General features: G+C 37.1%; 2 protein-coding genes across 6 annotated transcripts in view; both read right to left on the bottom strand.

The window, feature by feature from the left end:
* LOC112557249 (transient receptor potential cation channel subfamily M member 3-like) overlaps nucleotides 1-9,346 on the bottom strand; it is a 29,737-nt gene extending 20,391 nt beyond the window's left edge. Inside the window, exons 1-7 of one of the 2 annotated variants that reach the window (XM_025226994.1) lie at nucleotides 6,461-9,346; nucleotides 6,171-6,234; nucleotides 5,301-5,351; nucleotides 3,468-3,493; nucleotides 1,712-1,823; nucleotides 797-861; nucleotides 130-205 (exon numbers count right to left, since the gene is read on the bottom strand). In XM_025226994.1, the coding sequence (XP_025082779.1) occupies nucleotides 130-205; nucleotides 797-861; nucleotides 1,712-1,823; nucleotides 3,468-3,493; nucleotides 5,301-5,330 (309 nt within the window). In that variant the 5' untranslated portion in view covers nucleotides 5,331-5,351; nucleotides 6,171-6,234; nucleotides 6,461-9,346. Of the gene's footprint in view, nucleotides 1-129; nucleotides 206-796; nucleotides 862-1,711; nucleotides 1,824-3,467; nucleotides 3,494-5,300 lie in introns of both variants that reach the window. The other variant, XM_025226992.1, reaches the window with a different exon arrangement.
* Nucleotides 9,347-9,352: 6 nt separating this feature from the next.
* The window catches only part of LOC112557247, a 65,310-nt gene continuing 46,924 nt past the window's right edge, over nucleotides 9,353-27,738 (bottom strand). For all 4 annotated transcript variants that reach the window (XM_025226988.1, XM_025226990.1, XM_025226989.1 and 1 more), the window contains 16 exons: nucleotides 26,338-26,417; nucleotides 25,512-25,624; nucleotides 24,137-24,365; nucleotides 22,880-22,915; nucleotides 21,710-21,813; nucleotides 20,895-20,988; nucleotides 19,726-19,863; nucleotides 18,803-19,042; nucleotides 17,544-17,706; nucleotides 17,107-17,221; nucleotides 16,786-16,988; nucleotides 16,333-16,456; nucleotides 13,925-13,982; nucleotides 13,115-13,625; nucleotides 12,438-12,567; nucleotides 9,353-12,346 (listed from right to left, as the gene is read on the bottom strand). In XM_025226988.1, coding sequence (XP_025082773.1) covers nucleotides 12,325-12,346; nucleotides 12,438-12,567; nucleotides 13,115-13,625; nucleotides 13,925-13,982; nucleotides 16,333-16,456; nucleotides 16,786-16,988; nucleotides 17,107-17,221; nucleotides 17,544-17,706; nucleotides 18,803-19,042; nucleotides 19,726-19,863; nucleotides 20,895-20,988; nucleotides 21,710-21,813; nucleotides 22,880-22,915; nucleotides 24,137-24,365; nucleotides 25,512-25,624; nucleotides 26,338-26,417 — 2,360 coding nt within the window. In that variant the 3' untranslated portion in view covers nucleotides 9,353-12,324. The remainder of the gene's footprint in view (nucleotides 12,347-12,437; nucleotides 12,568-13,114; nucleotides 13,626-13,924; nucleotides 13,983-16,332; nucleotides 16,457-16,785; nucleotides 16,989-17,106; nucleotides 17,222-17,543; nucleotides 17,707-18,802; nucleotides 19,043-19,725; nucleotides 19,864-20,894; nucleotides 20,989-21,709; nucleotides 21,814-22,879; nucleotides 22,916-24,136; nucleotides 24,366-25,511; nucleotides 25,625-26,337; nucleotides 26,418-27,738) is intronic.

Raw genomic sequence — 27,738 nt, 5'->3', positions numbered from 1 at the left:
TTAAAAGCACGCGCGTGAGTGTGCTACTAATAATAACGCTCAACATCACGACCAAGATAGATCGCAGTCTCTACTAGTGTGCATGTGTGTGTGCGCGCAGACATACGCTTGCAGGTGCTTATCTCTTACTTGTAGTGATTCCAGATCCAGAACTTCCTCAGCTGTAGAGCTATTCTCTGGGTTAGTTTCCTGCTTGCAATCGCCGCTAAAAGAAATCACAGCGGATAACTATAAATAGGCACAAATTAGACACACATAAGTGTTTAATTGAACATTAAAGTACTGAGCTCCACCCCACAAAAAAAAGTGTTCCCGTGCGTGTCCGAATACCTGTAAAAATGTATACCTAAGTACAGAATGAACGCTCTTGCATGAACGTGCGTGTGTTTAAGTGTGTTTGTGTGTGTGCACGGGCGTGTTATTGAGATGGGATAAACAATGACACTGACCAAGTTTATTCTTCCCAGTGAGCAATTTGAACCCGCAAAGGTGCTCTAGTCACAAAAGTAAAAGTTAAAAATAAAAATATAAATAAAGTTTGCGGCAAGGTGTACAGTTAAAAAATGTCAACAGTGAAAAATGTGAGCAAATAATAAGAAAAAAGTTATGAGCAAGGGACAATTATATATACATATGCATAAAAACAAACAAACTTACATCAAGAATATTCATGTGCGCACCTAAAACACACAAACACACCACTGACATTCATCTGAGGTTGAGCAGCTGGACTGCATATGGCACAAACGATTTCATGCGCACATGAATGTTTGAGATCTCTTACGATTTTCCTTACCACAGTGAATTTGGAACAGACTGCCAAGTAACTGCCGCAGTGGGATGAGCCTTCGCAGCTGAGGCCTAAACCAGATTTACAGTATTATTTTAAGAATTTTTAAATTAAAACTCGTTTGCTGCGTGTGACTTTGGGCTGAAAAGCCCATGATAGTATGTTTTTGAATATTTATAACAAAACATCTCTAATAAAGACAACCAACTGTTATACACAGTTCTAATTAAAGAGCATATTTTTTCAACATTTACTGATGTCGCTACGCTACACAATATTATACTGTATCAAGTGGTCACTTTAATGGGGCAGTAACAATCACCCCTGTTAGGGTCTAGGGTGGCCTGTTGACAAGTCTGATGCCCCATAGGCAAGAAAAGGGGTCGGAGGGTATGTGCCAGCGTAAAGGTGTAATATGATGTAGAAGAACAGGGGTGTCGTAAGCGGGAGACAGCCCTAAGTGGTTACAGCAGCCAAGTGTGACCAGTCGGCTGGCAGAGGTCCACGAACAGAGTGACACCTGGCTCACACACCTGTCCGTCGGGTTAACAGGGAGTGGGGGGTTAGTCACCTGTTCATCACGCCACTTGTAGGCGGGGGCAAGGGGTCAATAAGGGGTAGTCTTTCTCGTCGACGCTAGCTACTTGATGATTGGATGGTGAGTGACCAATGGCATCCCTCGTTGTATGTTGTATCCCTCGTTGCCAATGTGCGAATGTAAATTAGGGAAACGAGAAACTTGGAAGACACTTCTCAACACGACACCAGCGGGAACGGAGCAACCGGTAAACAAAACACATTAAAATGACATTCATGTCTACTAGTATTTTATGGTTTTTGCGAAGTGTCGCTAAAGATTAACAAAATAATGTGAAAGTATAAACCTATTACAGAAGGAAGTTAGATATGTTCTCCTCTTACAGATTTTGGAAGACGAAAAACTACTGTAGTTAGGGTTTGTTTCTTGTCTTCTTCATTGGCTTGCTGTCCGTTTCTGGCCTGTGTTCGTTCTCTGATGTAGCCACAGCAGACTCTGCACAAAAATAAATTAGATAATTCTTATGTGCACGATTATCTGAAAGAGAACGCGTACTTCTTGTGAATTTCAAAATAATTTATATTTGCTCGTGTGTGTGTGTGTGTGCGCGCGCGCGCGTTCTTGCTACAAGATGTGTGTTTTTGATGTGTGCTACTGTGTATACATAATTACATTACATACATATGTTCTTGCATGATGAAAACTTTCGGAACATTGAAATTTTCAGCCGAACTTGGATATAAGCTTTAGAGCAGGCAAACCCATAATGTCATTCCAAAACATGTACCTTGACCACATATAGCTGACGGTTTTATTTATTTTGTTTCGACCAAATATAGTCTACTAGCAAATGTACCCGGCGTACCAGGGTATGTACATAAAAGTCTCTTTAAAAGTTGTCTGTGCTTCTGTACTCGCATACTCTTCTAGTGAAGGAGCGATAAATGTTGTGCCTCAGACCACCAAGTATCTCTCTTTTCTGTGCATTGGCATGCTTGTTTCCTGTGCTCCTCTCTATCACTTAGTCACTCCCTCTTGTACCCGGCATACTCTTTTATAAGCACAGACACGCACAGACGCATGTACACAGTCCCAAACTGTCAAGCACACACACACAGTCTCTCTGCTTTTTGTTTTTGTTTTTGTATTTTTTCCCGTTGTTTTTTTTTTTTTTTTTTTTTGTCTGATTGTCAACTCGTTCGCAGGCACCACAATGACTTTCCTGATTTCCTTGCTGTGTCTCGCGTAGATTTTTTTCGGGGTAGTAGGTCTCTCAGAGTTTGACAATAAATTACATCTTCCAATAAAATCACCCTTTTCATTGCAAATTTCCATCTCCCCTAAAGGCTGCGTTCGGCTTAACCTTTAAAGACCAACCGAAAGGGTTTGCGTTTTTTTTTCAGATATCAGTAGATGTAGGCGAGATAAACCTAACCTGTACATTTCATTCTCCCAAAACGATCCGTTAATTAATTATCAGCTACGATTTGCAGCTGCGATCAATGAGCGTCGCTAACAACATACTACGTCACACTAACAGTGTATTACGTCACGTTGGTACACCATTCACAAAGTTGCCAACTGTCAAAATCAATCAAAGCGACAGTTCGGGTTATTCGGACGTTGTATTTCTTGTGCTAAAGTAACAGGGTTTTTTTCAGAACCACGAGAAATGCAGACTGTTAGCGTTCGAATAATCCAAATATCACTTATTCTCTCTCTCTCTCTCTCACTGGTGTTGACTGCAGGCAATGTTGTGAATGGTGTACCAACGTGACGTAGTACACTGTTATTAGCGCTCGTTGGTCGCAGGTGTGAGTCTAAGCGGATGATTAAAGGATTGGTTTTCGAGGCTGAAATTTACAAGTTAGGTTTATATCGCCTATGTCTACTGATATCTGAAAAAAACCGCACACCGTTCAGGATGGTCTTTAAAACCCACTTGATCGTAACAAACGACCCTGCCTTCACCTAACATCGTTTGCACTTAACGACTTGGGTACTTGTCAGTAAGGCCGGCTCACCTGCAGACTTACGACACTGCCACCGATAACTAGGAGGAGAAATACGAAAGTAAACGATCAGTTCAGAACATGTAAGCTAGAATTAACTGATAGCCGATTTCTCAGAATACATTACCGAGGTGTTCCATTTTGTTCCATGGACTGAAAGAAGAAAAACAAACCAAACATGAACCCACAAAAAGAAAGAACAACTCGCTAAGTAACCTATTTGGACATTGATTAAGTTATTGGTCTGAGGTACCTTAAAAAAGAGTAGTTAAATACATTTCTAAATAAATATCATTGCGCGGAAAGTTAATGAAATATCAATTCACATAACGCATAGAAGAACGTGCACAAATATACCCCAAACAGTATGTTTCTAAACCAAAATAATACAAACAATATTGCTTTCAGTGCCTTTATAACACTATGTAAATGGAAGATTCGGGGAAATCTCGAAACAACATTCTAGGGAACCTTTCGCTTGCCTTGCTTTTAGTGAACTATACTGAAATAGTTCAAGGACCTCATTCTCTGGGGACTGGAGCGAAAGGAGTGCAAAAGCGCTAGTATCTGATCCATGACTTGGGTGCTGTTCTTGACTATGGCAATATAAGCATGATTGTGGCTATCATTAGCTCCTGCTGCTTCTATGATAAAGAGGGTTAGCAAAGCCCAGAAAGGCAGTAAAATAATACCTAAAGGGGAACTCTTTTATATGTATTAACCTTAGCGGCATTCCTTATTTTTTTTTTTTATCCAAAGCCTCAATATCCCGAACGACATAAATATCTGACCCGGTGAATAAAAAAGGAATCCCTGCTGGTAGATTATTCAATATTTGCACGAAGAGGTCGCCTGCTAAGAAAGTTGTTAACACTCGTGAACTGGGTTATATCGACCTGGAGACACGAGAAAAAGTGAGAACACCAAGAAAATTGCCAATGACTCGTTGACAGTTTAGTGGAACGGTAATCTCGGTTATACACGTGCTTTGGTGTATGCGTGTGGGTGAGTAAGATTAACAAATATTTCATCAAGATTCGTGCGAATGTATTTAATTTTTTGTAGCGGGTGGCAGGAGTGATTTGAGATCACAGTTATTATTGAATATTAGTCCTACTGTGTTGGGCTGACTCTTGAACTGAATCGAGTATTGTACCTACAGTCAGTCAGGTACATATATGCAGAGTTAATCCCGAATATCACCTTGTGCACCTAAGTGGAGATAATTATTCATTTTACTTTTTTTTATATCTACCTTCTAAGTGACAGGCAAACACCAAACGCGCGCCGATAAACATTAAAAGTCTAATGGGATGCGTTGTTAATGACTGACTAAAACTCAGCTCAAAAACCATTTCCCAAAATCTGTATGAATATGTTTATCCCCTTTGCATCCCGAAATGCGCAGATAGAATCTTCTGGTGCAATGAGCATTGTATAGGACACTTTTCATTCAAGGAGTTGGAGGGTCTGGACCGCATGTTAAGTAGAGTTTATTTGGGGACAAACGGCTCGTTACAATTTTAACCACATTATATAAACGGTGATGCACCTGTACCGATGCCAGGTAGTGTAACTGTAAATGTGAAACACTCGCCTGTCTTCACTCCACAGATAAGCCCTGGGTTCAGATCTCGTCTAGGGACATCAATGTTTGTGACACCTGTTTGTACGGCTGGCCGTCAGAGTTTTTATCGGGTACATTAGGTTGCCTCCCTCTCCCCAAAGCAATCAGCTCTAGGGGATTCCCCGTTGTAATGAAGTGGGGCAAGCAGATTTGGGAAGAGAATGGTATTTTGTACTCGACTTGAGCTGTCAATATCAACAAATTACACTCTACCAGACCTTTCAGAAAGTCGGTGAAGAAGTAACAGAATCACAGCGAAAGGGGATCAAATGTGTTTTTAAAACGCAATAAACAAACACACACAATAAACAACAAATGTAACGAGGGTCTTACCGAGGGTGAAACTTTGCCAGTTCTAGACATGGTTCTGAATTGTCCTCAGTTCTGATGCAGAAAGTAAATAAAGAAATATTCAATAATGCGTATGTGCAACAGATGTTGCCTGCTCTGTACAATCTGGTTCAATCGTATTTGCACTATTGAATGCAGCAGATGCTTACGTATCTACATTGTAGTGTGCATTAATGCCTCTACTGGCGATATAAGCAAGTTTATACACTTAATAACACATCCATATTTTTCTGATCTCGCGTATAGATGGCAACCAGTCGATGTATCATCGGGAGACATGAAGCAAGTCCGTGCTATCGGTCTGAATTTCTGGTTTCACGTCAGTTACTTTTCTTGTTTTTACGAGGACCTTACAAGACTGTTTTCCACAAGCACCCAAGGAATGTCGCCAAAGGGCTGTAGGAGGGAAAGGATAATTGAACGCATCTACTCCACGGCTGACGGGGATTGATAGAACAAACAGAAATCGCAGGGTGCCCTTCAAACGGGACAAAAATCACTTGGTGTGCACTCGCGCACGTACAACTGTCCTTATCTTTCGCCTACCTGTTGTTTGAAAACTTTGAGTTTAATGATGACTAGACACAAAAAATACCGGATTCAGCTTTTTTTTTTTTTTTTTTTTTTTTTTTTTTTTTTTTTTTTTGGTCTTTTTTTTCTGTGTAGCTGTTGTTTGATTATTTTTTTATCTCGTTAGATTGAGAAGTGAATATCTAGGAGTTTTGCATATATTAGCCTTGGTTTGAGTTAGCATGTGTGGAAAAAACGATAGTTCAGTGGTTTAGGTTTGGGTGGGAAAAGTATTACAATAACTGCTATCGTCAAAAAGTCTTTTAAGTAACGGGTACCAACCTTAGACCCAGAAACTCCAGACATCTGGGTTGATCAAGAGCTGCACCCCTTGATGTTAGTGATGCTGACATAATCCAAGATACTTAGGTTAACAACTATTTATTTTATTCTCATATCACTATCGTACTGCCTGCAGTATCTCAATTTACAGCTGTAACAAATCATTGGCTATTCTATAAACATCGGCAAAAATCATTTCACTTTAATAAACTGCAATTTTAAAAATACACCGAATCCCAAAAGGGGAGATTAAAATAAATATAATTTAGAAATAATGAGTAGCAGATTACCTTACAAGTCACAGCTTACACCCATGTCCTCAGAGAGAGAAGTGTGCAGACCGAAGATAACGGTAAATGGTTTCAACGATGATAACACCTCACGTGACTTTCTCGTAAACGACAGGAGGTGGTATGAGGAAGAACAGCGTGCCTGTATCTCCCACCTTTCTGTACACAGGTAGAAACAATTCTTTAGTACTTGCTCAACTCGCTTGACTCACCACTGCAGACTTCATTAATAAGACATCTCGAATTTATTTTTCTTTTCAGTGTGTGTCTTTCTCTCTTTTCCCCCATTGTCTTTAGCATTTTATTTATTCGTTTTTGGTTAGTTTAAATATTCGTGTATAAAGTATTTTTCTAGTATAAGTATTTTGCCCTCTTTTTCCTCTTCATGGTATTCAAGTGATTACGAACTTCCAGAATTTTGACATTATTTTACATTAATATTACATCCATTTTTACGCTGCTACAAGAAATCATATAGATGTGAGAAGGTATGTAGCCCTTTGTCTGCTGGAATATGACAGACATTAATTATCCCCCAATCTTTCCTGTCAGTCGAGGTGTCAACAGATAAGTCGTTCCTAGTAATCCGTAACCTGCATTATTTACAAAGCTTGTGATAGCGGATTGTGTCAGTGAGAGATTTCCTCTGTGTTCTTACTTTAGGCCACGCAGATAAGTCAGTGATAGACGATCATTTGATTCCTGGAAATTTCCAACAATGGGTGTTATGAAAGTAAACAGTCCTCGATGAAAAAACACCTTGTTAAAACACTGCAGTGGAATTAAAATTGCCATTACTGTACTAATCACGGACAAGACCTACGTGTAGGAGTAAAGTTGATCATTGAGTTTTCACATACTTTACATCACACATCCAATATAAGGACACAGGCGCTTGTTTCGACTAATGCTTATAAAGAGACAGACTGGATTGGCTGAACTACATAAATTGATTGCCATTTCCTTCTTTCTCTTACCTTTAGATACAACCTTTCTTTTTTCACTTTAAATGAACGTATGAGGTAAAGAAACTCGGAGCAAGAAACTCGGATGTTATGTTTATGTCTAATATATACTGGAAAATACTATACGTTAGTATCTTTTACATTTCATTTATTTATTGAATCATCCCGTGAATAGTACCGGCTGACGACCAGGTATGCCAGTCCAAGGTCGTCAGAAAAGATCAACCACTGTCCATAGCACCATGAGATGGTCTTACAAAGTGTCGTACCGGGTCATATAACCAAACCACACTAACGTTTCTCGTCAGAACCAGGTGATGTAGCATTTCGGGTGGTTGTATCACTGTAGCACTTGCTTCAGTGGTGTCATCAGTCGCTAGCAGGTCAGTTCATGGCTCGAGGAGTTTTCAGAGAGATCTTCAACTGGAAAGGAAAAAATATACTATTAGTCCTACAAGTAGAGGATCTGCATGGTGCTCCAAAAATGGAACACTCAAAATTTGAAGTCCATAACTAATACAACAATGACAACTTTAGTAGTTTCTTTATACAGTACGACAACATCACGAGTGGAGAAGTAATAGTAAAACTGTTGTTATATGTTAGTACGGCAAAGTTATAGCTACCTATCGTCGGAAGGTTCTTCAAAAGTGTGCAATGGAACACGCGACACAAATGGCAGGACACCATTTTCCCCGCTCTATAACTGCGGTTACGGGGATAAAGCATCATCTTCGGTGTCTGGACACATCTTTAGAACAAGACACGTGTCCTTGAGTTTCCCACATTGCCCAAAGGGAAAGACTTATCCTCGTTTCCAGCCTAAGGATGGAGACCATACTCTGCACATACGTTATCTTACTTTCCTCGTACAAAATAAAAAGCAGTTTTCTTTTGTCTCAAATGTCTGGAACGGTTTTTTTCTGTGTTAGTGAGCAGAGCCCACATCAGTACAGTAGGATGGGATCTGCGAGGAACTCCTGACAGAAAATATCAAGACTTCATGGTGAAACATTAATCTTTTAAAATGTTCTCTTTTTTTTTTTTTTTTTGTTATAAGAGAATAAAAATGTAAACACACAACTACAAACGTACTGTTTTCTTCACACTCAACTCACCCACCTCTTCAACGAATAAACTAAAGAGTTGTAAAGACCGAATAGTGGGAGGAAATTGTCTGATCAGTTAAAGGGAGGCTAACATTCATACCTTGTTGAGTGTAAATAATTCTAGTCTCCTACCATCATTTTTCACATTCACATTCTTTTGTAGTTCAAACAAATATTCTTTAAATCGAGAGAAAAGTCTACATAAATATTAGAAACAAATATTAAAATACATCCTTAATTTCAATTTAAGATCAAAACCTGATCACAATGATAAAATGCTAACAAAGTACAGAAAAGTTCATCAACACTAAACTTTACCACTTATCAGTTAAGTCGGAAGCAGATCCACATTATGGTAGGCTTTCAATTTTTGACAAAGATACGCGCCACACACATGCACGCTAGATCGGATTTTAAATGATCAACTAGAAATGCAATAGGGCGAATTCGATTTGGAATTTAAGATATTGTCACATGCAGCCAAACCAGTCATACGACAAGACAAACGACACTGCCAAACGATCCATAAAGAGCGATGTTGGCGATAAATTAATATGCTGACTGTGCATAACGCGTGACATTCCTTCCCTCTGGCAAGCTTATTCACACAGTTTTCCCCCCGTTGACCTCCCACCTACAGATCATATCAACAGCGACTGTGACATGATCAAAACTGTAACGAATCTGATTACAAGATGGAATGTTTTGTAAGGCGGTACATTACCACTAACTGAACCACATGCATCCATTCAAGCAGGAAACTTAATAAATAAATAAATAAAATTAAGATAAAGAAAACAAATCGTGTTAATAAAATATGTACAGCTATATGACTGCATAAAAGTCATTCGAACTTACCTTTATATGACATCGTGGCTGTAGGACAATGGACGTTTTATCCACCGTTGAAGCTTGATTTGTTCAAACTATTCTCATTCAGACATAGCCTAGTCGACAAAGATATTTTTCCGCACGAATTCTTTTACGAATATGTTTCTTTTATTAACAACTCAGCTTAGTTCACAAATAATCTTTATGCCGAAGTCTAGTTTACAGATATATACTACAGTTCAGTTCACTAACTTTATCAGCGGCCTCTAACGATACACATTATCAAGAACAATAGCTCCAAGCACATGACAAATACAGAGCAAAATGAAAAAGCAAGCTTTAACATCCCCAAGAGTTGTCTGCAACAGCTCAGTGGTTTTTAGGACGTCCTGTGGGTTTTAAGTTAAAAGTGAGAACTACTTTTGTAAGCATCAGACATCAGACTATTTTCATTTACCCCTTAAGGGGTATGGAAAATTGAATTATACACAATAAACAGTTCACCCACACAATATCCTTATATAAAGTTTAAATAAATGTAAACAGAGCTTTAATAAAAGTAGATATAAAACAGCGTTATATAAGAAACTAGATCTTAATAATGATACAAAGGATGACTAAGATATTAATTTTTTTGTAATTCATTCACAGGACTAAAGCTACTGACATTACATATCAAAACTAATGACATTACTTATGAAAGCTATCACAGATAGTCTATATAAATTAGATAAATTTTTAAAAATGTTTTTTGTTTTTTTTTTAAAAATCAGAATACAGTATACTGAAAATCGTCTCCGGTATCACAGGCTTTACAGAAAGTAGAATGTCGATGAACTCTTGATGCATTGCAAGATTCATTCTGGACTTGAAGATTCTTATTCAAGGTTCCAAATTTTAAAAATGTAACAGGTAATAAAGTAATTTATTTTTCACATGAGAAAAATACTTTATACAATCATTAACGTATATATATATATCTAAACAATCCAGAGAACGGTTTTTATATATGCACGTCGAATAAACATCTTCAAACTTTATATTGAAACAAGTTCAGGGAGACTTCTAAATTCTCATGCTGCTCCCAAACTCATGGCATCCCGAAGCTATTAAGTAAATCTTTTTCTCAATAACACTCTGAATGGATTTTGCTATTTGCATACAATTTGTGGGTAAACCAACAAGCAATACTAGAAAATGTATGTGCATTAAAAGGGTCTACCACTTTATACCAAAACCATAGCATCCTAATTTTTGCAATAACATCGAATAGAAATCTACCTAAGTCACCAACTACCATTCTTGTTTTCTTGTTCCTAATTACCCCAAGTGGAGCATAGGGCCGGCCACAACTAAACCATGCCATCGGACCCGGTTATCAAGTACCATTAAGTTCATTAAAATTACACTTTTTTCCAGCATTTCTCCGTCTTTGATTTATAAATAATAGTAATTTTTGTCAGGATAAAGTACGTCTGTCAACTGCATGCATCACCATGCTCCCACAGATATTTGCACCCCTACCTCGACCCAGACTTACCAATAGGGGAATTTCAAACACTCACCTAAGCGGCTTGATTGAGTGGCCAACAACTGATGGCACGCTGATTGGACAAGAAACCTGCAATATCTTCCTCTGGTCTTCCTCTTTGGTCTAAGACACTGGATATTTCAGCTTCTAGCTTCAATGTAATTCTGACTAATCCCCCATTTCCATCCCTAGAGTTCTTCCCTACAGTTGGATGTGCGGAGAGATGGTGTTAGAGATATTAAGAATACAAAGTGTTGTCAGGCTCTATATCACCGTTGTCTGGCTTAATGTGTATGAGATAGTCTTATCCAGCTCTTGTACATGTTCCCTTCCCCCAACTACTACCCTACCTGGGAATATCCACTCCGTATTTCGTAACTTCCGATATCCAGATAAATTGATAGCATGTGACACATGATTTTGAAGCTTGTAGTATTCGTGTACCTTAAGTCCGCTGTTCTCAAACGGTGCTTACAAGGGGAGCGCGAAGGTGGTCATTTTTTTAAAGTTTCTTATACCGGTATTAGTGAAATTAGCTTACATTGCTGGCTAAGGAGGGCGCGCGGACGTACCTTTGTTCGTCGGGGGGGGGGGGGGGGTTCACAAGTAAAAGGTTGAGAACCGCTGCCCTAAGTCTTCTTTGCATGTTCAAAACTAAAGTATTTTAGTCTTAATATGGATTTTCTAAGATTTTGCCAATACATCATCATAACACTTTCAAACCCCATACATTATATACGAACTCCAAGATAATTTAAAAATACATCAAATAAATAAACATTACAATTTGACAAATAAATCAGTCATAAAACACCTACTGAACCAAAAAATGTTAACAACAACAACAAATTGAAATTTTCCCAATCATTAGTCACACTAGTAAGTACAAAACTATAAAGCATCTAATCTCCATCCCCAGTCGCTGTACAAAGCCCTCACGAGAAAACAGGTTCTTTACAGTGAAATAAATTTTGCCCAGAAAACTAAATATGTTATTTTTATTCGACTGAGTCTACATTGACACGGGTTTTTTAAAACGCTTTGCTGCTCCTATTAACTGATATTGAGATCATTAATTAGCTAATTGTCCTTAGGGTCAAAGCCCTAACTATAAAAAAATAAAAAATTGATAAAAAACAGCTGATGTAACTAAAAAGGAAATATGCACAACAAAATGAAGTTAGTGTTGATGTCCCTGAACTCTGCTGCAGGAAAGAGGAACGAAAAGCAAGGCTGGTATGTGTGCTGTCCATCCTAAGGTTCTGCCCCGACCAGCACCCAACGGCTCCCCTCCTCTGCCCTCCTCCACTTCACAAAACCTCGCCCTACACTTCTTCTTGGCTAGTGGGTCACTTTGCTTTTAAAGTCTTCAGATGATGGCGTTTTACTGTAGTAGGTGTAGTGAGAAACTCGCGTGGTGAAGTCAATTTACAAGCAGAGGAAAGGTTTCCTGCAAATGTCACACTTTGAAAATGACAGTTTTCCCTAACATCAGCCATAGCTAAAAACAACAACAAACAGCAGATTTTCCATGCTTTTACCGTGGTTGTGCCCTCGGTGACTGGCTAGGTGTCTTAGGAGAGACCAGGTTAGGTGTAAGTTTAAGAAAGTTGCCACACGCTATACAACTGCCGTATGTGGCACAAGTGTCGCATACTGCCCTTCGCCCCTCTGCAAATGATAGAAATGGTAGAATACGTTATTTCAAATTTATCAAATGTACGCACATTTATAGGAGATTTTGAACACACCATTGCTAACTAATAAATACTCATATATGCGGTGAGCATATTTCCAAATTTGAATACGTTAGTAAGCTTGCATTTGAAAATCGTGTAAAACACAGAAGACAGCTATTTACCTACTGTTTTTTTTTAATATTATCTAAGAGTCACACAATCAAAAGCATAAAAGAGCTATAAACACAGTGCCTTTGTCATCAACATTATAACTATCTTCTACAGGATTTATCATTTATCCATTTGAAAGAATTTTCCCTCCCCAACATGCCACGAAAGTTGAATAAAATTTCGAAGTACTGTAAGTACTCTAGTAGCATACTGTAAGCTACTAGAGTACTTACATATGGTACCAAAGAGCAATTGTAATAAACAACTTGTACACATGTAGCATATACAGCTAAATATGTAACCTCCAAGTCACTCATACCACTTAACTTTATATCATAAAACAATGAGACATTCAACAATGTACCCACTCATTCTTGGGGAAGTTGCCGGCCTTGGAGACTTCACATGGCTTGTCGGTGCCGTCTGCGAGGACAGAGCTGCTTGAGTGCGTTGGAGCATTTGGACCACGTCTTCCAGGCGTTTATTAAGAGACTCGACAAGCCCTATTATTTTTTCAGTTTTCCCTGACAGATTTTCTGCTTCCGTAGTAGCCTGGGGTTTCGACCCCATTTCGACCCCATTGTGACATCCGAGAAGGTCTTTCAATTCAGTAATCAGCCGGGACATGTTTTTTGTATCCTTGGCAGCCTGGGTTTCAGCGTGTTTGAGACTTCTGACCACATCTTCCAGGCGTTTACTATGAGACTCGGCATGCCTTGTCAATTCATTAATCGGCCTGGACAGATTTTCTGTGTCCTCAGCAGCGTGGTAGTGAGCGCTTTTGACCATTTTGTCCACAGTTTTCAGGTTTTCACTCTCAGATCCGCCAAGCTTTGTCAATTTCTTTATCTGTTCGGGCGGCTTTTCTGTATCCTTAGCCTGGTTTTGAGAAAGGCGTTTATTTTATAATATTGCACAGCTCTCATACCCCGTGAAAGTGACTGTTTGGTAGTTCAGCAAGTAGTTACAAGATTTTTTTAACCACTAAAGTGTAGTTAACTGAGATCACTCCCATAACATAAGTAACAGAATTTAATTCTTCTCTGCCATCAGTTTCTTAACACATTATTCATTCTGGAACTAAGACATAATAAAATAACTTTTCAGCTGAGATATATTCGACAAATTCGAAGTTTGTTCCGTTATCAGGAATACTTTTATCAGTAGGGTCCACTTACCTCATTAGCAGGTTCTTTATGTTTTCTTCTCTCTTTTTCCAGTCTTCGTTTAATGTAACTGTAAGTTAATAGAATACGATAAGCAGGTAAAATAAACCCCCAAAAGCAAAATAATATCCAAAGCAACAATATTCATTCAAATACTACAAATGTATGCAGTCATAAGCTTTACTAAAGATATATCTGTGATTAAGTAAACAGTTTGTCATGAACATAAAAACAGCATATTGTTATTACTTGATAATCAGTTATTTTGTATTCTTAATACGGATAATGATCCATAAATAAAAATTTCACAGCACCCTGGCTGGCTTACCTAAAAAAAATCATTAGTGATAAAACAGTTTATAAGAATAAAATATGCAATTTAAAATAGTACTAAATATTCCTTATTGATAAACACACGATTAAAAACAACATTCACCAAGCACACATAAATAAGTCAGCAAGGAATAATTTTCATAATACAGCATTCTTCTGAGTGAAAAAATCATATTTCAATAAATAATGAAACTTATTATTTAGATCACAATTATTGAAATAGAGGTAAATCTGTGTGCTTTAGACACATACCTTAGAGGGCTAAATAGGTCAACTGTTATTTAAATTTAGGCATTAAACAACTAAAGGTAGTTAGTATGTGGCGGCATTTGAAAAACACATATAAAATAGTATTTTGGAGTTTTAAAATGTAATTTTAATATTTATAGTTTAATGTTAATAATTCTATATTTAATATTAATAAGTCGAATTCCTTTAATTGGACAAGCCGTTTCTTCTGACCGAATCCTAAAAAAAAATTCAGAAACAAATCCTATTACATAACCCGAATATAATTTGAATCAAGATTCTGTTTAATAGGACGAGGAACGTGAGAGACAGTAAGAAAAAGAAGCCACAAGTCGCCAAAGCCAAAGCGTGTCAGCGACACATTGCCCAGAGCTGGCGAAAAATAAGCAATGAGGGTTTTTCTCACTGTGGCTTTAAGCATTTGGTCTTGGAGATGGATTTGTACAAGCTGATTAAAGGTTAAAATAATGAAGGAAACGCGGAAATTCAACAGGTCGAAATTAGAATTTTTAAATATTTCGACAACGAGCTACGATGAAAATGAAGATCACGAGGCTGCAGTTGTTGCTCGAATTACAGAGGAACACATGATAGACGGAAGACCAGGAAAGCGAAGATGATACCCCTAATGAGTTTGTATAAGTAATAACACAGGATGCCAGGAAATGGATTGAAGCTTTGCACCTCTATTTCAAGATGCATGAGATGTTTGCGGTGATTTTGTTCAAGTGCAGTCCGTCAACAGAACGAGTGAGATCACACTGGATAAGCTCAAAGAATTTGTTTGTAAATTTATTTTTCAATGAAAAAGTTAATAAGCAACAGCAGTTTCTGTTCGTATGTTCCCCATTCGTGTGTCCCGCACAATAAAAGTCACAATGACATTTTAATATGTTACGTACTCCACATCCCGTCTTGTAATATAGGCATGTTGGTGTAATCGGACCAGCTAGTTATTAGGACCAAAATGATTGCATCCCGATGTGCTCTGATTAACTGGAATCGGATGTATTTAATATCAAAGATGAGAGCAAGAGCTTGTACCCTTCACTGCCTGTCTCTGTTTGGGTAGACGATGCTGATGTTCTTTTTGATATTTCAACTTCGGTTACAAAATTTCTGCTGACATGTATCCTCATAAGTTTGTTTCTCTCTTCTGTTGTCCTGCATGAAGATCATCTCCATTCGCCATACTCTGTTCACCTCAACCACCAAAATTCTCACCTGATCATTCTTTCTGTCTTAACTAGACTACTGCAACACTCTTCTTGATGGCTGTCCACAGTACCTCATTGATAAGCTTCGGAAAGTTCAGAACTCAGCTGCTCGTTTTGCAAATGTGAACATGTCATACTACTTCTTTACTAGAATAGACTACAAGCTCTCAACTCTATGCTATTGATTCTTGTAAGGCTACTCCCTCCACTAGTTTACTGAAATCTTGCTTGTTGTCTGTCCAAATCCCTGCCTGAAACATTCGCTCCTCATCCGGAAAATCAAGAATCATGGATAATCGAAACTAATTTCGCGAATGCTAAAATAGATGCAACATCACGCATTGCTTGATTTCTGCTGTTAAATTCAGAAAGCTTCGCAACTGATTGCCTCTTTTCGGCACGTTAAACAATTTGCATTTTTTGTAACAATTCAAAAAATGATTTTTTTTTAAACCGGAGCCGGTATTTCGGCACGGACTTATGCGAATAGGCTGCTATAAGCTTACATCGTCATTCGTGGTAACTGCGATAAAAAACTGAAATCGTGCATACTGCGGTTTGTGAAAAGAATTTCGTGCAAGCTAAATGTAAACCGTAAGAAAATAAAAAAGCATGTCTTACTATTTGTCCAAGACCTTATTCATGATTTCTTCAATAGTTTTAGGTGTCTCTTGCTTTGGAGACTCCGTAGTTACCTTGGCCCATTTCAGAAGTTTCTCTTTGTCCTCTTTTTTCACATTCATTCCTAAAAGTATAAAATTAGCAGAACTGCTAATTACATTTGATGGCAATGTTTCAAAATCATTAAGAGTGAGAAAATATCTCAAATTTTATTAACAATATTCATGCAAAAAGAAAACAATGCTACAGGGTTTACAATATTCGGTACATGAATCAGGAGTCAGTGAAAATGTGAGAACTGAAAATATAATGCTGTGTCAGCTGTAAGATGTGTATGCTTGTAGAAATACTAACATATGTTAATAAGTAAGCATACAAGTATTATAGTAGTTTGGTTTAGATGAACATCGAAAATAAAGTTTGAAATGAAAAGCAAAAAGAACAAACACTCACTAAAGTCATCTTGATCAGTCTTGGAATTTTCAGAATCTTTGCCTCCGCACTCAAGCTTGAGATAACAAATCAGGCACCAAGCAAGATAGAAAACATTCAATGGCGGTGGGAAAACGCTTGCCTTTGAATACTTGACGATTGTCTGAAACTTTTGGAACTTTCTCACATCCTGTTTCTGGTCATCGATGCGTTGATACAAGGAGCTGGAAAAAATTAAAACAACACGAAATATATCTAACAGATTACACAGTATCTGGCATAAATGTTCTCAATGCAATTATTTTCCAAAAGAGATCAACAAACAAAAGGAAAGTTGTTTACTTGAAAGCGGCGATGAGTACGTTGATCAGGAGAACGGCAGTGAACATCATGTAGGCTACTCTCACTATTCCTCGGAAGATTACTTTAGGGTCTTCGTCATTTACATCATCATCCTCTGCAGAGAAAGGAAGAAAATCGACGATACAATTATGCCAAATCATTAGCCAAGCCAAAAATATTTCGTCTGTAATCTTACTTCGTTTGATGTATGGCTACAAATAACGAAGAGAAAGGAGTACAAGGAAAAGAAAGGAGAAGAAGAAAGAAAGAAAGAAAGAAAGAAAGAAAGAAAGAAAGAAAGAAAGAAAGAAAGAAAGAAAGAAAGAAAGAAAGAAAGAAAGAAAGAAGAAAGAAAGAAGAAAGAAAGAAAGAAAGAAAGAAAGAAGAAGAAAAGGAGGAGAAACTTGAGGGAAATCGGTCAAGATCAGTGTTTTTACCAGGTCTGTCCCCCATCGTGAGCCAGAAAGCTTCCACGGGCAAAGCAAGCACTACTGAAGAATTGACTACTCCTTCGCCTTTGTTATCTAGTGAGTACTTGATGATGCCGTATGTGATGAAAAGGATCAGGAAAATGACGAAAAAGAGAATGATCTCCATAATCTGTAACCAAAATAAGATTTCTTACCTAAAATGTTATTGAGAAAATATTTACCTTCATTTAATATTAACACTATTATAACCCTTAATTGTGACTAAATTAAGATATCTTTATATAAAAGTTATATCTGGGTTTTTTTTACTAGAACTTGACCATGAAAAATAGAGTCTGTGTAACATGTTTTACTTTTTTTATCATATCTAACAGCAGCACGAATGATCTACTCAACAATAAGTTATAAATATTCCCTCATCTGTCATTTATAGCCTCTTTTACACTTTTCAAGAAAAATAATTACAATACAGCACCAGAATACAAGTTCTATCGTCTTCCTTTCTTAGCTGTAGGAGATATATGGACAGGTTTTGTCTTGACCAAAATTTCTAGTTAAAGAGTTAGTGTCAAAAATCGCAATAACACTAAAACAATACTGTGTTGAATGTTGATTTCCATTGTCATGATATCATCTGTCCAGTTTGTGAAAAAAATATATAATAGACAATAAAGAGCATTGTCTGACGCATTCAACTTTTAATCCTCACACGAGACTCAGTGGAGATCAGGTAGGCTACTGCTTTGGTAACGAAACTGTATTACAGTCGGCAAGTTCTGGCCCAAAGATGTGTACACCTGATCCCAAACTTCATGCGACAGACTACGACATTGGCCGGGTGGGATGTGTCAGCCTTAATCTTGTTCGCTGATTGCCCCTATGAGGGGTGGGTCACAGCCAATACGCATGCTAAATGTATCTACCACCCAGTCAAGCCGGAAATGAAGTTTATTTTGTTGAATTAAGTGCTATATTTCCTCTTGAATTTATGATTCGTCTTTGTTTGACTAAAAATTAATAACAAGAGGCTATTTAATAAGAACGATGATTATAATGATGTATTTATCATAGATTTCTTTTCCTTTTCCTTACTTTTAAACTGGAAATTATTTCAAAAGAATTTCAGCACCTCTAGAAATGTATTACAAAACTTCAAAGTAGCATATATAATTGCTCAATGCAAGATACATAATTTCATTACATAAATTCCAGAAAGTCCATAAATTCCATAATTACATTATAAATCAATATCAACATTAACTCACCATCCGCTTAATCATGAAGATCTTTGGGCCCAGCTTGGAGTTGATGGTTAAGAAGTGAAAAAGGCGTATGATGAATCCAACAAAGTTAAGGCAAAGGATTATGTGAAGGAAAGTATCATTCGAACCACAGAACCAGACGATGATTCCAATAATTCCCAGCCAGTAGTTTGTAACATTGAGAATGCTCAGTTGCAAGAGAAACATAGAAAAACGAGGATTTTTGCGTCGCCTAACCATTTCCTGAAAAATATTTTAAGTTATTATTTTGGCAAGAACAAAGAAATAATAATAATAAGTGACGAATTACCTTTTCTTTGTTTGATCATTTACCTTCAAACTACTGATATCTAATGAGAAAGTCCCAGTTCATTCCTACAGAAATGTTCTCTCTTTACTAAGAGTTCAGAAAGAGAATAACACATGTTAAAATAAAAAGGGAATAAAACATCAATATATATAATGTACCTCTTACTGACACTGTCTATTCTGGCAAAGAAAAGTTAAAAAACCCAAACAATATAAGTAAACGAATGAATAAACAAGAATTTATAACACATGTGTTTTCCTATAATTCAGAGAGCTATGTGGGTGAAAGGTAGAAGCAAGTAGTCTGCGTGTGTCTGTCCATAAAGTTTGTATTCTGGAAAATGACTGTAGTCAGGAAGATATTTAATATGTTAATTAAAATAAACTGAATGTTTTTCTCACCCAGGCATATCAATATCATCGCTAGTTGCAACGCTTTAGTTCTTTGCGGAGGAAACAATGACGAAATTGTGTAAACGAAATTTAACATGGTTGTATCTCGTTGTGACACTCACAACTTCAGGAATCAGCAGTTTCAACCACAAACGCTTTTCTTGTGCACAAATTATCTTATTTTTGTGTCACTAAATAAATATACCGAAGTAAAAATATCTTACAAATGACACATGGAGTTCGTCTATGTATAGTGTGATGAACCAAATCATGAGAATGATTTCCGAAGGTTGAACATCATATTCAGAAACCCGCACCATCAGAACGTAGGCATAAAGCAGCAAAAAGCCATTAAACAAAAACTGAAACAGAATAAAAACAGCTATCCTTTTAATTATCTCTTCTCCAATTCAATCCCAAAATAATATATGAATAAATAGGTGAAACTAACCCACCATTTCTTTGCAGGATACATTAAATAGATTTCCTCCCTAACATATTATCTGTATAGATATGTCTATGAAAACTCGTATACCCATAACATATTATCCACACATTATCTTTTTGAAAAGCAAAGTCCCCATACCCTACTGTCCATTAGACCTGTAAACACTAAGTGTAGAGAGCGTTCATTTGTACCTGAGATATTTATATCTCAAGAATGCATATGTGTATATATCTCTAAATATCATGATTTCGAAAACCACGTGCTAGATTTAGCATTTAAAATAGTTTTAAATAGTCTACTATGTCGAGAAAGTCTACCTTCTGGCATCTGCAAACTAATATTAAGTTTAAGCTTTCTGACATCAGTAGTTACAATGCACTTGAGAAAGTTCTGAATAATCTGCCTACGCTTAGCAACGATCGGCCCAGTTTTGTATGTTTGCTAAGATGTAGTTCCACAAGCAATAGAGACAGGACTGGCCTAGATTTGTGAGTTTTCCAAAATTGACAGATATATATATATCCTGTCTGTCTGCTAGAAGGTAGTAGACAGGAAAATTTCAACTGGCTGATCCACGCTAGATTGGAAAATGTCAAGTAACTTAAAGGACATGAGAACATAAATCAAGCTTTTTATATGTTATTTTGATTTTGCAAGGTTAAACGGTTGACACGATGTAGAAAAAATTACCTGATTGTGTCAATAAGGGCTAAAAACTCCTATAGTATAAGAGTTTATATAGGTTTAACATTTAGCAGCATCGCGCTGCAAATCATTCAGATACAAAATTCAAACATCCTCCAAATAACGATAAATTACACTAATATAACACAAATGACAACAAGAGGCTTTCACACACATCCACACCGGACTAGTTTCGGACTTCAAGCTGCGTACAGCATGCAAACGTATTGTTGCCTGAGTAAATGGCCAAACTATGCATACCCATCGACTGTAAAACTTGAAGGACGGATTGCTGAAATCTCGTGGCCATCTGTCGACAAGCTGAACGAGTGCATGTTCCAACTGTTCTTTTCCTCTTTGAAGTCATCAACATGCAAGGAATATAAAAACAGAAGAACAAGATTCCACATGAGTGGTCAAACGTGCTAATAGTAGAGAACAACTTGTAGTGCCGAGAAAAAGTTCCATTGTAACAAAACAATTCCTTCATCTTGTTGTCTTACAGTAAGGTTGTGATGCTAGTGACCTACTGAACACTGCGTGCACTGATGTTCATGATGCAACGCATAGTCTGGACATATTTTTGTCATGATTTTTTAAAGTGAGCTTTTCAGTAAAAGTATACTTTGCCATGTTTATGTTAAAAGGTCAGAAATCTTCTTCAATGTTTGTAATCGCCTTTATTGTCAAGTATTGTTATGCGCATGCTGCACGGTCAATCGGCAAAAATATCCAGTGATATAATTTTTATAAACTGCCACCAGTCAGAAAACAGTTAGGCATGTAAACTGCCAAGAAAGAAAGGGTTTAAGTACTCACTTTGGAAAGCTTTATTCAGAAATATTGGTTGTAAGCTATACATTGGCTATTTGATCTCCTGCTCCCTTTTTATCATCAAAAGGCATGTTTAAAGAATGACACAATATCTCATTTGCAAGCCATTATCCTCTTTGCGGTACCCTATTTTCATTGGTTGAAAAGGATGCGTTTCTGGAAATTACTATAAAATCAAAATATAGGAAATATAAATAGATCTTAGGTTAAAGACAGGTACTTAGGTATGCTTAAGTACAAACCTCTTGTTGTGTGAAAAAATCAAACAGAATTTCGGGACGATAACAAAGATGGCGCAAACGAAATACACAGCACGGGCGAAGACACTTTCAGTACATGCCATACTCTGAAAAAAAATGCATCTACATAAAACATCTAGATGCTGCTGATACGCGAAACAAATACATCTATCAAATAAATCCCTTTTATCGACATATAAATAAAGACTTCGATCTTGCAGTAGTCTTTGTTGTTGTTGTTGTTGTTGTTGTTGTTGTTGTTGTTGTTGTTGTTGTTGTTGTTGTTGTTGTAGTACAAACAAAATTTTGATGTCTTGAATATTACATGAAATTTGCAAAACAAAATACTCAGTCTAAAGGTACAGTAAAGAGACACGAAAATCGACGAGATTTAAACTGATTCTAGTATTTTGGAGTGTATAAGCAGTTTTATTTTGCCTTTACAACCCCTTTTAAAAAAACCTTCTGTGATAATAAAAATTCTGCTATTCAAGTGCAAAAGATAGATACCTACAAGTTTTTTTTTAGTGTAATCACAGCAGGACAAAGAATGTGTTAGAGCGCTAGCATCTGAGAATGAAAATGAGGCAGTGCCTTCAGTGTGGTTGCCACTGTCCGACTCTGTCAGCCCCTTGGTTCCACATATATGGAAACTAGTTTACCTGTCGTGGACGCTTTTTCGCCAGAAACGTTTATTTCAAATATAACTGTATTCGTTGATCAAAACAATAATTCTCGTTTAGTTGTGTCTGTAAACTCCGTCCATCTTGGTCCCAGGTCTATTGTTTTATTCACAAGTAGCGACTTTAAACCTGCCTTATACGTGCCTTATGGACTGTGTATAATGAACTAAGCTGTAGGGATTCAGCAGACACGCAGACACACATTGTCACCAGTCAAGCAACATTTGTTTTATCTTGAAGAGGACATCTGAGTTTCGTGTGTGAGTGAGTGTCATATCCTTCTCCCATTTTCTGATTGTTACCTGTACAAAAACCTAAAAGACTACTCGAATAACAAAATAAACAATGGCTGGATGAAAATAAACCACAAAACTGCATACATGTACTACAAATAAATGAGTGTGGTTGTAAGTAGCAATATGTTTTGATAACATCATAATGTCATTACGCTTTGTATGCATAATTATAATCAAAAATATATTTTCTTTACCTTATCTTTGGACTCTTCTTGATTTTCTTGTTTATCCTGGATAAAATTGACAAAACCTGACACATCAGCTGGCTTAAACAAAACTTTTGTTAGCTTTTACAGAAACATGTCAATCATTCATCCACTCACACCCACGTCTGCTGGCATCCATGGATCCATCCCAAAGTCATGATGTATCCATCGATAAATTTTAGTAAATGAATATTTGTATGTATGAAAATCGATGCTAGCAAACGTTCTTCTTCATTCACCCCTTCTTCAGCACAAACAAACGTACACGAGTTCCTTCCTGGCCTACGTAAAATGTGTTCGAAACTGCTAGAATTCTGCTTATCTGTGTAATCCAAAATGGCTATTGGGCTTTTTTTTTTTTTAATTTTTGTTTTTGTTCGAGACATACACCAAAAAACTCGCGGCCGTGAACAGCTCACGAGTTTTTACACACCATTTACCTAGTAAGAGAATCTTATTACTGTTTTTATTGCCCATTTCTACACCACGAAAAAAATCTCACCAATTTGTTCCAATGCACTACACATTTAAACAACAACATTGACTCGATTTGCGCCGATGCTTATAAATTCCTTTTTGGAGTCTTCAACCGTTTTAATCTGACATCGGGTCTTAAGACCTAAGTATGTCGTATACACCACTACCCAGGGTAGGACCATGCGTTATCTCTAAGGAACTGTTTCAAGTCCTTAATGCGAGTTGTGTGAATGGAACGCTAATTCTCTTTTTTTTTAAGTTATGGCAGACCTGGGCAAACGCCGGCCCGCGGGCCGGATCCGGCCCGCCTCCTGTCTCTGACCGGCCCGCCCGCTGGCCGCCCACCAGTAAATATACTATATATACAGTATTGGGTAAAACTGAGTTAACTATATTAGTCCGGCCCTCTAGAATCATCCCAGTTTCTCATCCGGCCCCTTGGGAAAATTAATTGCCCACCCCTGAGTTATGGCATTGCCCTATAGGCTGGAACCTAAGCTTTAAATAGGGCATTGAAAATCTGTTTCTAATAACAAAAATCTTACTATTCAAATGCAGAAATTATAAACAGTAACAAAAAGTGAAAAAATTAATTTATGTTATTTGAAATATTATTTTATATGAAACGTTAACGCTTTGTTCTTCTAGTGACAGTAATATTTTAACATCCAAATGAAATACTTTTCACAAGAAGAAAAATACAAAACAAACAACAGTATTAAAACGTAATAGAAATTTAAAGCTATAAGCCATAAAATCTTTAAGCACATTATCGCTTTCGTGCAAGGAAAGTCTGCCCTCCCAGATGACATCGGCAAATTTCTGGCAAGCCTCTTGTGCAATGAACTTTCTGCACCGTGCGAGCTCTGCTATTTCCCAGCAGGTGACATTACTCCAGTAGTCAGTGTTTTGTATAGTTTTCAAAAGTCTGTATGTCTTGTTTTGATTTTTTTCGTATATTATATTCAATGCTTTTATCGCCAGGTCTTCAAAGTCCCTGTGGATAAAAAAAGGTGTCAGTTATTTCTGTTATTGACATTTTAAATACTGGAGAGGATAGAATTTACAAAAAAAATCCCCGTTATAAAACAATATGACTATCTCTGTAGCCAACTTGGAGAGGGAGGTAAAAACATCAAATAATGACGAGCAAGGCAGAACACTAGTGCATGTTGAATGATATTATAACACAAATCAAAGTATTTTATCCTTCAAGAAAGGCAATCGGTTTACTTTTAGATATAAAAAGTACAATGGCTTTAAACTGCTGTCTTCATTTGGTAAACGTTGCCCCGATAGAAATCTTAATTATGAACTTGTATTTCTTAAGAACACAATTGTAAATAATGCGATTATATTATAACAAAACTAAAATGTAAGTGAAGTAAACTTAAGGTCGCTGGGAAGTCAGATGTTAAAGACTTCAATTATCTCGACACTAGAATGTATTTTTCGAGGACAAAATACTTTTATCAGTGTCCGATTTTCATATGCATGAAGTCTATCTTTCTCAAGCCGTCCTGTCTGCCACAACTCTCTAGTGCCTTAGATATTCATTCAACAGCTGGATCAAGCAAAGTATACACATGTCAAACCGTCCAGTTACCATATCTTTCGGTTGACGCTGATGTTTAGCCATCTATTACCATACTCCACCATTAAAAAAGGAATTTTAGTATATCAAACTTTGAAGAAAACATTACAGGAACTGATGATAAATAAGATATGATGTTCGAGACGTTAGCGGGCTTATTGCCGCTGCAATAATGGAAAATACCACGTGTATTTTATTCAAAGATTTATGTGTCAGACAATGAAATGGCAAGTTTGTCTGACTTGCATTTAATAATCTCATAAGACGTTTACGCTTTGCATTTACAAATATATTCGTTTCGGTTGTATTGGATTTGTTGAGTTTATAGTTTTACCACTCTACTAATAACTTATGCACATAGTAATTAAAAACGGAAAAGCTGTACTCGAACACTAATGTAAGAAGGATGCTTAGGGCGAAGAAGGAATGAAATAGAGCGTACCATTTCAAAAGTTGCAAAAGGTCTTTTTTTCACTAATACCGGGAAAATGATCCGTGCATACCTGCATTAGCTTATGTACAGAAACTAATAAATATTGAAACATTTACAAAATGTTTTGATTTATATCTTCTTGCTCGTCTTGGAAATTCACGTCTTCCATAGTCCTATTCTGTATGGCCTTCAGCAAAGCGCAGGCAACCAACGATGTGGTGGTCTTGTCCTAAGAAGAAAGCAACAACAAACTCACTGACATCTAAAATGAATGGCCCTTCTCTACACATACAAGGTTGATAGTCACAGTTTTTCATCCTTTTGCTATTGTAGTTTGGAGGCTTCACGTTGGATGTTGTTGGTGGACCTAAATGTTTATTATAAGCTTGGGTGAATTTGCGCTTCTTTTTGCCTTAAATTTGTGGGTGCATTGGATTTTAGTTGTTTGGATTTATCTTTTATGTCTGCTAAGCAACAGAGATGGTTGACTCAGACACTATCTCAATTAATGAGGCATTTCTATTGCCAATCGTAACTCTATAATTAAAATTTCATGCATCATGAAGACAACTCTAGTTTTAACTTTTTTAGGTACAGTTTCAATCTGTAGTGAGCTCTCTTTGCTCAACAGCGGCTGCATTTATTGAAACAGTATACTACCTCCATCGTATGTTCTTTGAAAATTACAGATGCAAGCTAAGTTAGAAACAAATCAACTAATTACACAACAGGTTAGCTTAGGAATCAAGGCTCTTGTTTTCTGTAGGTGCTTACTCCTCTTTCATCGTTATTTGTAAGCTAATAACTCAATAAGAATTGTTTTCTAGATTTTATTGCCATGGAAATTGCTATACATCTGATTGCGGCAAAGTTAAGAAAAGGCTTTTAGAGACGCGAAATGTCTTTAACCACAACAGTGATGTGTAACTTTGTTACACTTACCTTTACTTCATCCAGTAAGACCTTTGCCAAGTTAAACTTCATTGTCAACAAAGCCCACAGGAAGAGGAAGAGTTCTGGTTCTGTACATACCGAAAGCGAGATCCAGTACACTTTCTTATGTGGTATTTAGGATTTAAAAATAAATATCTTAGGATGACAGCTGTTGCTAAAGTGAACCACCTGGATTTGCAGTGTCAAAAAACCTGCTTAAAGATAACAGTTACACAGCATTAGTTCACATCAGATTGCAACCACGATAATACTGATAATCATACTGGACAGATGCTCTACAGATGCAGACATAGATGCTGCTTGCCGACAAAAGTAATCAAGGCTTATACGACGACAGGAGATTTTATGATTATGATTGATGTTTAATACAAGCGAAACCAAGATTACTTGCCTGATTTGTTTTTATTACAGATGCTCTCTACACATTATTATAATAATATAGTACAGTTACTGTTGAAAAAGTTTCCTTATGAGTAAATGTTTTCATTCTCTTTGTTAATAAGAAATTTAACTAGTTGTTAATTTGTAATTTGATCTTTATTCGCAGTAACATGAAATGAGTAGTTTCCTATAAAGGATGAGTCAGTCTGTTGTCTTCTGATGTCCTACGAATGTGGCAATCTTTTTTTATACAAAGCCGTTGGTTCTCATGCACTCGTCTTTGAATGCCTGGATTTTCTTTTCCGCTTCGGTGAGCAGAGTCCACGTCTCATATCCTTAAATCAATATCGGTACTATTAGACATTTGTACAGATTGTACTTTATAGTGAGTCTGATCTTGTGACTATGCCAGATCCTATCCAGCCTAGCCATTGTCACTGTTGCTGTTGCGATTCTGCTGTTGGATATCTCCTATGAGTTGCCGTCTCTGGAGAGGGTGGCTCCCAAGTACCTGAAGCCACTTACCTCTTCCAGTTGTACCTCGTTCATCGTGATCTCTTCTTTGCCATTGCCATTGCTCCCACTTTGCTCTTTTCAGTGTTTCTTTCCGTCCTGAACTGTTGATAAGGTATTGCAGTTATTTTTTATATGTCGTTTCGTTTACAAAGCGTAGGTTGTAAATCGGCCTTCATAAATTGAAATGTAACTATGATGGTGGTCGTGGGTTTCATGCATAATATTCCCAAAGAAGATATTGAACAGCACCAATAGTAGAGGGCATCCTACTGTAGCGCAAAAGAAAGCTCCTATCTGGTTATCAAGCAGGGCTGAGTTTGTTGAGCTATATTAAACGGCTCTATTCTATATAGGATGCATCGTTTCTGTCCTCAAATGATATTTTTGCCACAAGGTGTCATATAATCAACCGTTTGGTTAAGCCACATGTGACCTTTAATGAAATGGTGTGTCCCTGAAAATATCCATGTAAATAAGCCTCTCATTAATCGG

The sequence above is a fragment of the Pomacea canaliculata genome, linkage group LG2, assembly GCF_003073045.1.
Source record: "Pomacea canaliculata isolate SZHN2017 linkage group LG2, ASM307304v1, whole genome shotgun sequence".
NCBI classification, from domain to species: domain Eukaryota; kingdom Metazoa; phylum Mollusca; class Gastropoda; order Architaenioglossa; family Ampullariidae; genus Pomacea; species Pomacea canaliculata.
This window is presented reverse-complemented; position numbering and strand designations above follow the sequence as displayed.